The following is a 16,180-nucleotide window of genomic DNA, read 5'->3' on the forward strand; positions in this document are numbered from 1 at the left end:
AGAACTAAAAGAAGTTAAAGAAGAGAGAGACTAACCACACTGCAATGGCTGAGAAAGCAGTGAAGAAAACTTGCTACAAGATTGCAGAAACGGACAGCACAGTTAACTTACTTGCAGTTTTCCTTTACTGATTTTAACTGGTTTTCCTTCTTCAACCAAGAGATTGTTTTTGTTCACAATCCTTGGTGGCCACTGATGACCTTCCAAATATATGCGAACATGCACTCCAGCATCCAGATGGACTTCTCTAGCATGGACTGTAAAGTTAAATGTGTCAATAAGGTTGTTGCTGTCATCATGCCTGTAGGTCACATACCCCTTTATCAGATCAAACTGAGTAAAGGAATCCATCAATAGATTATTTACATATATTCTTCCATATTTTGGGAAAGACAATAACTCATATGTAAGCTCATGATCATTTCTTATGTCTTGGTTTGTAATAGCACTTAGGTTAGCTGTTGTAACAGTTTCCTCTTTCCCTTTTTGAACCAACAAGCCTGTATTATTTGCCAACCTAACATAAGGATCAGTGGCATTAACTTCTAGAAGCAAAGAGGTATAGTGCTTGCCATCCGTCACAAAGAGCACAAAACGCCCAAAATCTGCACCATGGTGTTTAAACAGGACTTGCTTTTGCTCCAGGTCCACTTGTTTGAATTGGTAGAGTCTGTGCAAAGTATCATTTGTTAGCACCAAGTCCCCATTGGAAATGCCACGTCTAGTATATAGCAACTGTCCATCATCAAAATCAGAATCAGGATCATGATAGCAAAGATCTGCCAAAGTTAATAATCGCTGCCCATTTCTCACTATGTTAAACATCTTATCAATTACACGTACTGGTTTCTCATCATTCTTCAGCTGGACAGAAATGTTGAATCTAATGTCTACTGACAAAGGTTCTACTTCTGGATCAAAGTTTGCCAACTTTCCTGACTCTTCACTGGAAGCTCTGACAACAAATTCATCAAATGCTGTCTCAGAATCATCATGCACATACATAAGGCGCTTATCAGTTATATCTTTGTTAGTGAAAGTGGTGAGATTATCATTATTCTTGAATGAGCCTGAAAAATTAATCAGTTTTAATTTCCCATGCTTAGGAAACTGTGCAACTTTATATTGGAAAGTTTTATTATCCAGTGTTTGCACAAACAATTTCGTGCTTGTTATTAACTCTCCTTCACCTTCAGTAACAGTAAGGCCATTGTTAGTCAAAATAATGTTTCTGAAATCTGATTTGATGTAGACTTCAAAGTCATATAAATTTGATTCCAGATACTTTGTAGAAATGAGGAATCTAAACGAATCACGGTTGTCTTCATGGTATCTGCTGATTACTTCATATGCCACTTTTTGATCAGTAATATCTTTCTGGCTAAAGACTGAATCTTTTTTCAAAGGCTGGTCATTAAGCAGGATCTGTCCATTCTTTGGTAGGGACAGCAATTTAAAATGAAGCTCATCTTCAGGTATTTCTAGATCCACAATCACAGCAAAAAGATTATCTGAATTCAAGTACTTCCTTTTTGTTTTTTCAATTTCTAGAGGAGCATGTTTCAATAAACTGTACCTTAACCATTTCACTTTGATTGGAAACACATGCTCTTCACTGATTCTGTTTCCTATGCTAACTTTGAATTTAAAATGGTCAGTAACATTTTCCAGCTGAATTTCTTTGAAAGTGCTACAGTATCTCACACGGCTGCGCTGAACAGAGCGTTGAGAAAAAGAGTTGACTTGCTTCCATTCCCCCCTTGAATGCTGCCTTTGAACTTCCCCAAACTGGGGTGCCTCTGTGATCTCATACCGTATCTCCAGCTCCTGGAGGTTAGCATTTGTTTCAACTGCCAGATGCCTAGGTGTGATCAGAGCTGTAACACCTTGGCGTAGTTTTATTCCTGAGTTATTGACAACTCTGTAATCCAAAGGAACTGCCATAACACGTAATACAACAGTGTTGCTCACCTTCTCACCATCACTTGCCCTCAGAACAATCCTTGAGTTCTTGACACCTGTGTGGACAAAGAAAACAGTGCCTTCTCTTAAGTCCTCATTAGAAAAAGTAGTAATAGCTTTTCCAGGATGCTTTGAATTTTCTAAAAATCCTGCATCTGCATTCAGATTTCCAAGTACTGAAAGACTGAGACCCACAGGATCTGTATCCTTATCTAGAACTTTTATCAGATCATTAGTCAAACGCTTCTTTGAGTTCTCTAAGAGAAGAAGCAAGTTTCCCTCAGGAAGCGTGATCTCAGGCGCATCATTTACTGGAGTGACAGTAATGCGAAACACATGCTGCTCATTTCCTTGCAAATATGGAGGTACAATCTTCTCACTGCTGGTAGAAACGGAGAAATTAAAATAATCGTAAGTGTCCTCAGAGCCATCATGGACATAAATAATCTTCCCTTGCCACACATCCTGCATAGTAAATGTATTTACCTCCTGCACTGGTTCAACATCTAGTTTCAAGTCTCCATGAGAGGGTGGTTCCTTTATTTCAAAAAGAATTTGTGATTGATGAATCCCTAATTTCTGAAAGTCTATATTGACTCTAATATGTTTAGATTCGAGTGAAGCTTGTCCACCCTCTGGCACAATCAAGTTACTTAGAACTAAGAGGTGGCTTTTGTCTTCCTTGCCCAGAGAGACAGAGTTTTCAGGGGAAATGGCAAATGTTGGGGCTACTTTCACAGTAGGGCTCTTTAAAGCCATCTCTAAAGAAAGATTTGTATTAAAAGCAGTCTTCGTTTCACATCCAGCTGATATGTCCTTTGTCACCAGAACATTCTTCAGTGATTTCTTTTCTGAATTGGCTTTCAGGTCTCTTAAGCAACCTTTGAAGGATCCTCCTCTGGCATACTTCCCAGACACCGAGATTAGCTCTAACTTAATCACTTCTGACCGTGTGCTGTCATCTACACCACCTACAAAGAGAGACCCCTTCAAAAGCGGCAGCTTGCTGTGGGGAGGCAATGATTTTTTCACAGTTTCTTCATCCAATGTCAGCTGCAAATATTCTGCAGTAAATTTCAGTTTGATGTAGTGCCAATGACTATCATTGACTGACCTATGAGAGGAAAGCTGGGTTCTACTTTTATGGTTTCCAACATAGGCTTTAATTAATCCATCTTCCATTTCCATTGCAATGAAATCTCCCGCTTGCCCAGGATGGTAAAGCAGCAAGCCACGTGCAGCTGAGGTTTGCAATTTATACTCCAAGATTCCCTCATCATCAACATTCCATGATGGGAAAGAAACATAGGATCTGGAACTGAAGAAACTAATAGGTTCATCTTCATCTGCAAAGAATTCATCACTGCATCCCACCAAAACTTCATGGACATTTTTAAAGCCAGGAGAAGGTCTCAGAGGCATCAGAATGTCTAGCTGATTGAACAACACATCATCAATACATCCTCGGAAACTAGGTAGCGCTCCAACAAGGTAGGGAACATCAAGTTTACTAGTACCACCTATGTAGAATCCATAATCAATATTTAATTCATAGAGAATTCCAGGCATTTTTGCACTAGTTCTATCATGTTTATCAATTACCAATGTGACATCATCATGTTCATGACGTAGTTCAACCAGGTGCCAAGCTAAATCATTCAGCTGAGATCTTTGCTGAGAATGCAGTACTCGTTCCCCCATGCCAAAGTTAATTCTCAACTGCAAGAGACAGAATTTTAACTATCAAAATCCAAAGTGGTATTTTTCATAATCAATATATTAAGATATATTTAATACATTAATTTTCATAACTTTTCATATTAAGCACATAATTTACAAAATATAATTGAAAAAATAAAATCCCACTAAAATTTTGTGTAGGTTTACTTGCCATCACAAGTATGACTTGAATAATTGCAGAAGAGGGAATAGACTCCTCTGCAGTTCTGCTAGGACCAACAACTCCTGAGAACCCAAGTGACAATGATCTTTCAAGAACTCACCTTACAGAAAAACTATTGTTTGGATCCAAACATTTTCTATGATGCTAACATCATCAAATATGAAATTTTGCCTTTACTGAACCCCATGCTTTGAACACAATGATCTTGATTTTAAGATCTAGAGATCAAAAAGGCTTTTAGAGGCTGATTTTAATAACTAGCATTGTAAGAAATAAAGACCATCTTTTGAAATTATCAATTGTATTATGTGATTTTTCCATTTTTTAAAAAAATAAACTTTCAGAATTGTTATAGGTAACAGCTTAAAGGAAAACACTAAACAACACAGGCTACACATATCTTTTTAGCTATAATTATAAACCATACCTGTAAATTTCCTGAGCGTAGCTCCATTAAACAATAATCCTTCTTCCCAGCTGCAAGAAAAAGCAGTCCATGTGGCTTGCTTGTTCGAAATCGCAACTGTAAGGATGTCTGAGAGGATGCTTCTGCCACGTTCAACTCCACAAAGCTATCACCATAAAATGATACTGAAAGAAGGAAAGGAAAACAAACAGGAGATGTAGCCACACAAAAAAATACCTTTTTCTTATCTACAGCTAAATATATATAAAAAAAATTATATTAACTCTCTATATACTTATTTAGGTATGAATGAAAATAGATCTCAGATATCAAATTCACCAGTCCAAGCAACTGGGTAAGAGCCCAGTGGCCACACCAGTATGGACAAGCAATAAATATAGCCCAATATTCTACTTCCGACAGTGACGACAGGGAATCCTAAGAACAGTGCAATCATATTTAATACTTTCCTTCAAATACTCTTCCAATTATTTTTTTGTTTCAGGTGTTTTCCTGAGCTTGCCACAGTTAGTCTATTTTGTAACTGCCAAAGGATTTCTCTCTGAAGTACTCCTTTATTTTCTCTTTGGAAACATCTCCATCTTCAACATGCTCTTATATCTCTGTCAGAGACATCCTTTGTCATCTCTGATGAGAAGACCCACAGGTCTCCTGCCACCTGTGTGGTTCTTTCATATGTTCTCATCCAGCTCTTTTCCAGGCTCTTGTTTCCTGTATGCAGCCTCCAACCACCTCTGCTGCCCTGCTGGCCAGTCACTCAGTTCTGTACAGGCCACCTTCACCCTCTCCTCTCCTCTTTTCTGCCTTGAAGAACAGTAACACCAGCAAACTTTCTCATTTGACTACTCACTGGCTTTACCTTCCCCATTATTACTGCACTGAATAGCACAGATCCCAAGACCAAATCCTCAAGAACTCTGCTGGTTAACTTTCCTCCTACGCAAAAAAAAATAAATATAAAAACAAAAAATCAATCATTTACCCGTCCTCCTATCTTTTAATCCATTACTTAATATACAAAGCCCTGCATTCCTACCCAATGGCTGCTCAAAAGCCTTTGATGTCAAACTCTACCAAAAGCCTTTTGGGAATCTAAATCTTAGTCATCTTCCCCACTCCCATTAAGAAAACTCCAAGAGGTTTGTAAAGCAGAACTTATCTTTAAAGAAATCCTACTGACTCTTCCTAAGTTGATCCTACTTCTGCATCTTCTATCCTTTGTAACACTACCTATAAATTTGAATGGTATGGATGTCAGGCTTACAGTCCCCTGGTCATTCCTGTTTTAAACTTTGGCATAACATTTGCCACCCACCAGGCTTCAGGTACCCAGGGATTTTAAAGCATGAGATCGGACATTACCCTTAGCAAGTGAGCAATTTCATCACTGCGGTTTTTTACATCAACCCCTCTCGTTCCCCCTCCAAAAAATGTAGTTCAGTTTGGGACTCCTCCCAATTAGCAGTAAACACCATTTTGTTTAGCTTCTCTGTAGCAGCCATGCCCTTTCTGAGTGCTTGTTTTATACTGATAATCAACTGGCTGCACAGACCCTCTGCAGGGTTTTTGTTCTTGACGTATTTAAGAAGGATTTAGTAAAAGATTTGATTCCTTCAGCTAGCTGATCCTTAACCTTTGGGTTTTTTTCAGGCCTGTCTATTTTCACATTACATCTGCCAGGGTTTATGATGCTTCAGCTATGTTTGGACACAGCTCTTTAAGGATGCCACCTGTTAAATATTTATTCTGCAGCTTTTAGCTTCATTCTTAGACAACTTTCTCATTTTAACAAAGTTCTTTTCAAAATTAAGCATAACTGCAGAGGACTTTTGAGGTTTAATTGTTCCTGGTTCTACATTAGCTGTCCCTCTGCTGAATCTAACACACTCTGATGATGCCTACGAAGTGTAATTTTAACTCAGACTCTGAACTGAGTCTGCACATTTCAGAGTACCAAATCAAAGGTCTCATTAACCAGCCGTTTCATGAAACAATCATTAATAGTATCTAAAAACTTGCTGTAATATACATAAAAATTATATGTGGCTTTCCCAAGAATAAGATTTCAACAAACCCCACAGCCAAAAGCTATGTAATAGTGTGTTAAATTAAGTACCCAGAGAAACACAGGAAAGATTTTTAGATTACTGAAGTACACATATTTCTTGCAAAGGAATAGTCACCACTGTGCATAGAAAATTGTTTCCAAGTTGAACAAAAAGGAATTCTTCCCCACCAGTTTACTTCTAGCATAAAAGAAGCTTTCACCAAAGAGCTCTAATATATGTTACAGGTCTTCCATAAAATCTATACAGTAAGAGAACCAGTGTGTTTGTTGTACATAGAAATGTTATTACTGTGGGGTTAATAAAGAAAGATCTCCCTTTTAAAGCAAGTATTGGAATAATAGAACTAGAGACAAACCCCTAATATAAGTGAGGACTGAATTTTACTAATAAGCCAAGAAGCAGGTTAAATGTTTATAATTTTTATATCATGGCAAATTCATATTAGGCAGTGGCTAGGACTGTCACTATTGTATCTACTGTACAGATGGACTATAGGAGATTGTCCCTACCCTAGAAAGCTTTGGTCCCAATAACACAGGTAAGGGAGTTCCCTGACCTCCATTTCAGCAAATGAGCCACATAGATACTGTCTTCCTGAAGATCACAGGAGGCATAACATAGCTGTCTGAAATAACCTGTTGTAATCAAAGGATTACTCCGTTTCCTTCAGCCATTGTAGTAACATCAGAATATCAATATAATGTTATGGGTACAAGGTTTCACCTCAAGCAGAACCTTCTCCTCACCCTACTGAGACTCCAAGAAGCAGTTACATTCGTTTTGCTACATTACATCCTAGTACCCCTACAGAACTGGCAAGTAAGAGATGTCATTATAACTTTACCAGTCAAGTTCCTCAAAAATTAACAAATGAAGATGTTAATGTCCTGAAAGTTTCATTATGATCACTGTAACACAGCCCCCAAATTTCATTGTGAATTCCTGAATCAAAACTAATGACTGCTGAAGGAACCTGAAAATAACTTTTAAAGACATATTTTCATTAGACTCAAGTATATGCGGAAGAAACATTGGATTTTGGGGGAAGCAATTGAGCAGAAAGATAAACTTATCCATGGCTTATTAAGTGCAATTTAGAATAACTAGAAATGAAGTTACAGAGTCAATATTTTGCAGTGTGCCACTGGGAAACAGTTTGGTGTTTATACTATACATTAATTTCCTGGAAAAGAAAAAAGAAACATAAGTTAAAGCTTTTGCCTCCCATAAAACACTTCAGAGTCAGAATCCATCACTGAAGGTGGGGCAGGAAGCTCAGCATCAGCCTAGGCACTGATCCAGCACTAAATGAGATCTTGGGCCAAGACCACCTACACTGCCTTGGTGTGATTTCTGCTTCAGTACCCACCAGACTAAAAAGCATGTTGCAATAATATAGGAATCAAGTTCCTCTAGAGCAAACTCTTCTGGAATGATTTCTGGCTGAAACTGTGTTATGAGTGACTTCAAAATGAATCTGGTGCCGCAGCTTTTGAAAAGGGGACATTTTGTCATGGACCATCTGATGTTAACCATACCATTACAGAAAGTAAGTGACATTCAACCAACAATACCAGCCTTGAAGCTCCTTTGGTACTGGAACAGGCGAATTCAACACATCATATAGGGAACAATTCCTCTGGAGTACCTGGGCAGACAACCTATTCTCTAACAGCTCTATGCCTCAACGTGAAAAGATGGGTGGAAGCACCTGAGAATAACAGCCAGATGTACATCAGCTGTAATGTCCCTTCATGGACATAGACACATATACACAAAGGCTCAAAAAAACAGAGGCATAATCACATCGAATGCTAATTTAAACATCTGTTCAACCTGAGTTACTGGCTAATTTGTGGTCCTCATCTCTTCCTTCTCCCTTAGAGCCAACCCTCAAGTCTGACTAGAAGTACCACACTGGGGTTACAAATCCTTCCTAATATTTCCATCATAGCAGGTAACATTTATATGGGAAGTGTAAGGTTTTTTTTACTGAAGATTCCAGCTCTGTCCACAGGTTTCTTACAAGTAACCATGAGAAACCAGGCCAGGCACAGCAAAAGCCTTCATAATCACAGAGCAAAAGGTTCTTCACTAGTCATCTAGTGGTGGCATTATGCTGGCATTTTATCCTTTTGTGCAGCTTTTATTCTCCAGTGTTAAAAATATCATCAAATTCAACAAACAGCTACACCTTGAATAATTTTTCTCTCGGTTTCTGTGCTCAAAGCGCAAAGCAATAAAAGCTTTGTCTCCTCCCCACTGCCAAAACTAACTCCCTAGAAATGTATGTACAAGAAACCAAACTAGGACTTACTACACAGCTACACGCATCCATCCAACAACAAAACCTAGACTAAAGAGCTAATAGAAATAAGAGATTTTTTTCTTTTTTCCCATTTTTTCTGTCAGTATTTCTCATTTCAGACTAGATTATGAATCTTCTCAGCAATGCATAGGCATCATAAGGAGTAACAGTGATCTTGGAATCACAATTCCATGCTCACTTCTTAATTGGAAGTAATTTAATGCAGACTTCATGTCTGGTCAACTCCTTTTGGTCTCCACTGTGGACAGCCAAAGCTCCACATACCTCAGTCCTTTCCTTCTTCGGATCCCTTTTACACCTTCTTCCCAAAGACAGTCATATGGAAAGGCTTTCCCTACTGTGCCTGAACAGTAACCCAGAAAGACTTCTATACTCATGTAATCCATAAAGGTTTTTACATTCACAGATGAAAAAGAGAAGAGGGACATTTTACCAGATCCGTCCCCTGCCTTTAACATCCACCCTTTCACATGAAAAAAAAAACCAACAAAAAAAACCCACATAATTTGATCTTCAATCAGGAAAGAAAATTACATAGTTCCCATGTAAGAGAGTATTTGGTCAATGTTTTTGTCTTCAAAATGTTCAGGAGGTATCAGTGCCAGGGCCCTTTAAAGATAATGCTTTGGCCAGAAGCCTATAGTGTAAGGAAAAACAATGTAGGTAACACTTAAAAGTATATTCGGACATCCTGAATCCTTCTGATGTAGACAAAAACTTTTGTTTACTTTTACTATACAATATATTGATCTTCTGTTTTCAACACTACAGTAAATACCATAATTAGGCCACAGAATTACTGCTGCTCAGACAAACTGTTCCCAAACCATTTCAAGCCTGCTAATTTGCCTGAAAACAACTATATATGACTTGTTGGGGGGGGGGGGAGGGCAGGGAGCGAGGCAGTGGGGGGGAGGCATGCAATCTATTACACTACTTAGTCACTAAAGATAAAATCATAAAAGTAAAGGATTAAATCTAACAGAGCCCATGTATTTTCAGTCAGGATCCTCTCCAAACTCCAGAACTGCCATACCAGGAGGTTTGGTTGGCTTGTTTGCTGTCAGCTGCAAAGACAAGAATCACTTCTGTGCCACAGTAACTCCTCAGCTGAGATTACAGTTCTTGCAGTGGCCTCACTAATAATCTGTATCAGTGAGCTCTACAGGCTGGCTGTATAAAAAGGAATTAAAAAGAAGAAGGGCGGGGGGGGGAGGATGACAACAAATTCACTAGTTTTGAACCTGCTGTCTCACCATCTACTGTTGTCCTGTGGTGCACTGGCATCTAGGAGCCCCAAACACAGACAAGGTCCTTATCCACTAGATGTTTGATGCACATGCCTCCCAAGATACTCCAAGTGTACCAACGTCCCTTCAAGAAAATAAAGGTACTTGTCTTTCTATGTGAAAAATGCAAAGTCAAAGTAAAGGTTAATTCATCCATCCTAACAGCATACTCAAAGTGCAACAAGCACATACAACATCAGTTGTGACTGATGAGGTACTGGCTTCATCACCTGTAGTATATCTAGAGGCAAGACCTGTTCTAGTTATTCAAATAAATAGTCTTCCCATTGTCCAGCTTAGATTTGCACCTTGAAGATTTGTCCCCTGCAGCTCATTCACAAAAGTGTAACAGGAACAGAAATCAAGTGGCACAGACAGGTAGCTCAGATAAATAATAATCTTCCAGGCAACAGTGGTTTTCTATCTGTGTGTTGACAAATTTGGGTATGTTTTTGACTCTCTGCTATTTTGGATGTGCAAGTAGAAGCTCTGGCTAAGAGTGCAGCCTCTTTCTCCCTGCATTTGGTGAAAAAGGCGTGATCTCTCCTTTTGCAGAGCAGACCTTTTCACACATGAGACTACTAGGCACATTCTGTGAGAGCTCACTTCAGGGCTGCAAAGAAATCAAAGTGGTATAACTTTGTCCCCCCTCTCTGCCTTTGTCCCTCCATTCTCAAAACAGAGCAGTTGTTTTTCATACCGATAAATTTCTTTTGTACTACCAAGTCTTTTAGGGTGCTCCAGTGAGACATGGGAGGGTTGTGCAATCTGGAGACGAAGGCAGGTTTCCACATCGTAAGAATACTTTCAGGCTATACAGAAGTACAGCTTGAAGCCTCATTAAGGGTTCTCATGCACTAAATGCTAGGCAAACAATGAGAGACACCTTCAGTCCCAAATAGCTTCTGCTGTAACTAAGACAAAATATGCAGGTCCCAAAGGATGAAGATGCAGGTCCCAACTTTGTTCCCCTAAACCACAGGAAAAACAGCATGCAACCTCCAACATAAATATAATAGGAAGACTCTCCCTTGGGATAGGATTTGAGTGATGGAAACAAGTGTTCAGAGCCTATTAATACCAAATATAAATAAGCTGTTGTGATATTAATAACTTTTAAAAGCCTCGTTTACTCTGATTGTACAGCACAAGTGGAGACAGATTAAAAAGCGAGAGAACATTAGTGAAAGCGTACCAAATTCCAGGTACCCAACGTAACAAGCTTTCAACAGCCCCCTACCAGAAAAAAGGCAGAATGAGAGATTAAAGAATACATTTGGAGTTATTGCATGGGCTCACATTCTACACTATAAACATGTTTAGGGCTGCCCCACAGAACCAAACCAGTTCTCTACCTCCTTCCAGCTAACAGAGCTTCACACCCAGGTCCACGACTTCAATTACTGCACCACCAGAAGAGCTGTCAGTCCTCTCTAAAGTGAATTCCCTAGCGTACAAATACTGACACTACAGAAGTTTGTAGCTTTAGCATGTTTCAGTCTTGTGCTGAGGAACTTAGCTGGAACCATTTATCAGAACACCTGAGCCAAAGTGATTCTTTCACACACTGTACTGTTCCAAAATTTTGCGATTTGTACATTTATTTCCCTATCTAGTTGTATTTCCTTCTTTCACCTTGAATCTGCCAGTAATGTATTTGAAACCATTGTGACTACAGAAGAATCCTAACTTCAGAGTATATAAAAATACTTTGGAGAAATAGATACTGGGTTCTAGCACTCACAATTAGTTTAAAAGTGATTAATTTATACTGAAGTTTCTGAAAAAACTTCTCCAAGTGGTATGAAAAAGCTGCTATGAAGATACGATAAAAGAAGAATTCATTTTATGAAGCTGTCCTAACTCAAAAATAATTCTTTCAGGCAAAATATTTTACATGGCTAACATTTTGTTGGAACTTTGGAAAGGTCTGCCTAGAATTTATAGCACATCGGTGACAAAAATCACTATTTTTTAAAATAAAATGCAAATAGTAAAAGAAATTGCCGTAGGTTTCATGGAGTTGTCAGGAGCTGCATATTCTAGAAATAAAGATTATCAGTTCCGGTGATTCAAAGCTTAAGTAAACTAGCAGTCAGAAAAACAAAATCTGACAGCAATTACTTTCTTGAAGTAATTTCATATTTGCTTTTTTGCTCCTGAACAGCAGTGAAGAATCAAATTCGTAGCTGGTTTTTCCCAAGTTTCTGATTGAAACCTGACCTCATTTGATCACAGATTTGATCAAATTCAACTGGTGAGACTGAAAAGCACTACCAGTACCACAGAATATCTTAGGTAATACGGGTTTGCTTACAAATCTTACACTCTCCAAAACACAGTGCTGATACGTCACAAAACAGGAGTTTGGTTAATGAAGCTTTCCTACAAGGACAAAAAGCAGAAATAACGCAGCAGAATGACAGAAAGAAAATGAAGAACCCAAATAGGACACTTCATAATGAAAAAATACTACTTCCATCTTTGTCCTCTTACCTAAGCTTGTAGCAGATGACATCAACAGCACACAAGGAGCATGGGAAAAATGGAAGTGGAAAAGGGAGCTGCCAGATTCACTGGGAATGCCCTTTAAGGCTAATGTAACTATTATTCAAAAGTGAACTCTCAGGGTTGATTCACACTTTCTCAGTGTAGGATTTACAGTGAGATTTTGTGTGTAAATCAAACACTATGAGAGTCTGTAAGCCTCTTATGCTCACCTAAAATGTACACAGTGAGGAACATCCTTGTGTTGCATCTACAAATGCTTTACATACCAGACGAGATGATGTTCAAAGGTCCCTTCCAACGCAAAACATTCTATGATTCTGTGATTTCCAGAGAAAAGATGGCCCTGTAGTTAAAGCACTGAACGTCAGATGAACAGAGCTGATGTTAATTTCTGGTTCTATCACAGAAACACACTGAAGAATTGGGAAAACCTTTTAACACTTAATTTCAGTTCACTGCCTATAAGAAGCTGTTAGTGCTTTTTTTTTTTTTCCTTCCAGCCTTTGACTGGATTTCCATTTCACTCTAAGATTTTTGGGAGCAAGAACTCTCTATCTCTGGGTATGGCTATAGCTATAGCAGCAGAGGGAGTAAGATAGGAGAGCTGGAATTTAACAAGCTCACCTGGTAGCGATGCAAGTCCACATGGCCCGGGTAAGCTGAGCTTGAAGGCAGCTCAGTCGGAGCATCCTGCGCTGCTGCACCTAGGTTAGCACAAGCAGCAGCAGGCTGCGTTGCTGATGCCCCTACCTTGCAGTTTGCAGTTTGGAAATATACCCTCTGGCTCTGGCTTTGCCTTGCACGGCCTGCAACACCAGGAATGAAGGACACTACTGCAACAGCGAGGCATAAAGTGGTTCATCAGCTTCACATTTTCAAAGCAGTACTGGTTGGCCTAACATTACTGCCAGCAAAACCAATGACAAAACCCTTCATCATGACATTTAAGACAACACTACTAAATTTCAGTGGCAATCAGATCTCCCTGACATCCTTGATAGCTCCGAGACATCTCTACGAGCAATAAAAAAATAACCCCCTACCCTGCATGCAGGCTTTTTGTTCACAAAACCAGTAACAACATCACTTAGAGCTCCACACAGTGAAATTCTCTTGTGGAAAGACAAGAGAGGTGTATTTAATTTTTAATATCTGAAATTAATCCTGTAAGAAAAACTACCAATTCAGCCTTCATTAATCTCTGAAGAACTGAAAACTATTTTTTAAAGTTACAATTAAATATTAGTTTGTTTCTAACTAGTCTTCCCATGTAGAGAAAGCAGCCACCATACAATCACAGAAACTGACAACACACTCGACATTTCTAAAGAAACGGAGTTACGGCAATTGGTTCATGTGACATGGGATTGCAGAGTACGAAAAAGCACACTTCTGCAACTGCCTGCTGGTCCATTATTTTAAAGAGGTATTTAAATAATAAACTTTATTGCCAGTCTTGGATGCTCTAATTACAATTTACTTGAAAATGTGTCACAGAAGAAGAAAAAGAAATTCCCAGCTGAAGTTTTCGGCTGTCCCAGGGGTGGTCTTGGTGACCACCCAAGACCTGCACTTAACGTGCATCACCATCAGCGAGAGCTGCAGACCTCTTGGCATGTCTGAAAAGCCAGACGTAAGACAGCTGAATTTTGATGCCAAAAAACAGATACCCGCAGTTGGTGGCCAATACTTAACGTAGGCACTGCTAGTTCACATGCACACTAAAGCTGGGAATATTCTTGCACGTGCCTTAGCACCTTCCTCATGACATACTGCAGTTATGATTGTCAAAAAAAAAAAAAAAAGGAGAGAGGAGTGGTAATCCACCTTGCTTGGGTTTTGTTTGTTTTTATTAGCAAGTCTAGCTATGTCAAGTCCCAGTATCTCCGCTGTGGGGGGGGAAACAGCCATCGACACAGGCTCAACCCCGAGCTGACAGGCTCGGCCTTCACCTCCAAGGAAGGGGGCACCTACGCCTTCACAAAACGCCTGCTGCCCCCAGCACCTGCGAGGCCGCTGTCTGCAGAGCCGCGCCGAGCGGCAAAGCACGGGCGCCCCGAGCTGCCCGCCAGCCACCCCGCTCCGCCGCGCAGCCCGGCGGCTCCCGCCCCACGCCGAGGGGCTGCGGCTGCGGCCGGGCCTCGCCCGCCGGGGCTGCCGGCCCGAAGACCGGGCCCTCGGCGCCGCCCGCCGGGCGGGCCGCTCCCTTTCGCGGAGGCCACCGGCGAAAAGCCCGCTTCAGCTCTCAGGCGAGCCCCACCTGAGCCCGGCAGCCGGAGGCCCGAGCCCGCGGCGCCTCGCCCCACCGCGCCGGGGGCCTGCCGGTCAGCCGGCGCCGGGCCGCCCCCTTCCCCCCCCTCGCCCGGCGCAGGTGCCTTCCGGCCGCCGGGCCCGCTGGCCGGCGGCGCCTCCCGCCACGGCGGCGCCCCGCGGGCAGCCCTACCTGCGACAGCCGGCCGGCCGGCGGCCAGCAGCGCCAGCAGCACCCGCAGGGCGGCGGGCGCGCTGGCCCCCCGCCCGCCCGCCATGCCGCTGCGGCGGCGGGGCCGGAGCCGCGGCCCGGCCGGGCACCACCACCGCCGGCGGAGGCGCCGGGGCGGGGCGGGGCGCGGCGCAGCCCGGGGGAGCGGCGGGAGAGTGTCACCGCCGCGGCCCGGCGCTCCGCGACGGCCTCCTCCCTCCTCGCAGCGCGGCTGCTCCCGCGTCCCGCCCCCCGCTCCAGGAGAAACGCCGGCCTGGGAGGGGAGACGGGCCCGCGCGCCTCCCCGCGGCGGCGGCTGCCTGGCCCCCGGCGGGGCCCCGCGGGCCGCCAGGCCTCCTACGCAGCGGTCCCGCCAGCCCGAAGTTACACCGTGCGGCCAGGCCAGGCCGCTCGGCGTTTTGTTGCTCCGAGGACGGAGGCTGCAGAGCGGCCCTGGGCCACCTGCCCCCAGGGACGGGCTTGGCTCTCCTCACGGCTCTAGTCTTGCCTTTGCGTCAGACGGGAACTGCCCGGACGCCCGTGGTGGCTGTTGCCCGTCGCTGGCCCGCGGTACGGCCTCTCGGTGTCTCGGCCGGAGGAGGCTGCTCTCGGGCGTCCCCGGAGTCTTCCCCGCTCCTGGCTGGAGCAGCCCCGTCCCTCCACGGTATTTGCGTGCGGTGCGTAAAGAAGGGCATCACACCTCGTTATGGAGGAAACGCGTAACAGGTAGACAAAGCATTTGGAACATAAAGTGAGATGATTATAACCGGTATTCAAATTAGGCAAAGTTCTGCATTTCACACCTCGTTGTCGGTGTCCTGTGCTCGAAAGCACAAGGTTTCAGTTTAGAAAATGTTTTAAAGAGCACGCTTGAACCACTGTTGCATGAGCCGCTTATCATACTTAATTAAAATATGCAGACGTGCCTTCAGTTACATACATCATCCGTGCCAGGAACAGCCTTGCAGTCATAAAATTTGCTCTGATGTTATCAGCTGGCAGGGTGCATTGCAATATGTCTCCACAGGTCGGTTGTTTTTTTAACTTGTTACTCCCTTACACATAGGACTGGAATTTGTGACCTGAAATCTGACACTAAGCGAGCGGAGTAAGTAACTAAGATAATATTGCAAAACTGAAGAAAGAAGAAAAATAGTGATGGCATGACTCTTTTCTGGGTCAGCCGTCTGGTTATTCTCTTCCTTTGAGGTTTACAGTCATCATTTAGT

The 16,180-nt window shown here is 42.2% G+C and overlaps 1 protein-coding gene across 2 annotated transcripts in view; it reads right to left on the reverse strand.

Annotated features, from left to right (window-relative positions):
- The window catches only part of LOC142027281 (chondroitin sulfate proteoglycan 4-like), a 45,322-nt gene extending 30,162 nt beyond the window's left edge, over nt 1-15,160 (reverse strand). For both annotated transcript variants that reach the window (XM_075021138.1, XM_075021137.1), the window contains exons 1-3: nt 14,934-15,160; nt 4,293-4,456; nt 112-3,681 (exon numbers count right to left, since the gene is read on the reverse strand). In XM_075021138.1, coding sequence (XP_074877239.1) covers nt 112-3,681; nt 4,293-4,456; nt 14,934-15,018 — 3,819 coding nt within the window. In that variant the 5' untranslated portion in view covers nt 15,019-15,160. The remainder of the gene's footprint in view (nt 1-111; nt 3,682-4,292; nt 4,457-14,933) is intronic.
- Nucleotides 15,161-16,180: the final 1,020 nt, after the last annotated feature.

Source organism: Buteo buteo, chromosome Z, assembly GCF_964188355.1.
Source record: "Buteo buteo chromosome Z, bButBut1.hap1.1, whole genome shotgun sequence".
In the NCBI taxonomy this organism is placed as follows: domain Eukaryota; kingdom Metazoa; phylum Chordata; class Aves; order Accipitriformes; family Accipitridae; genus Buteo; species Buteo buteo.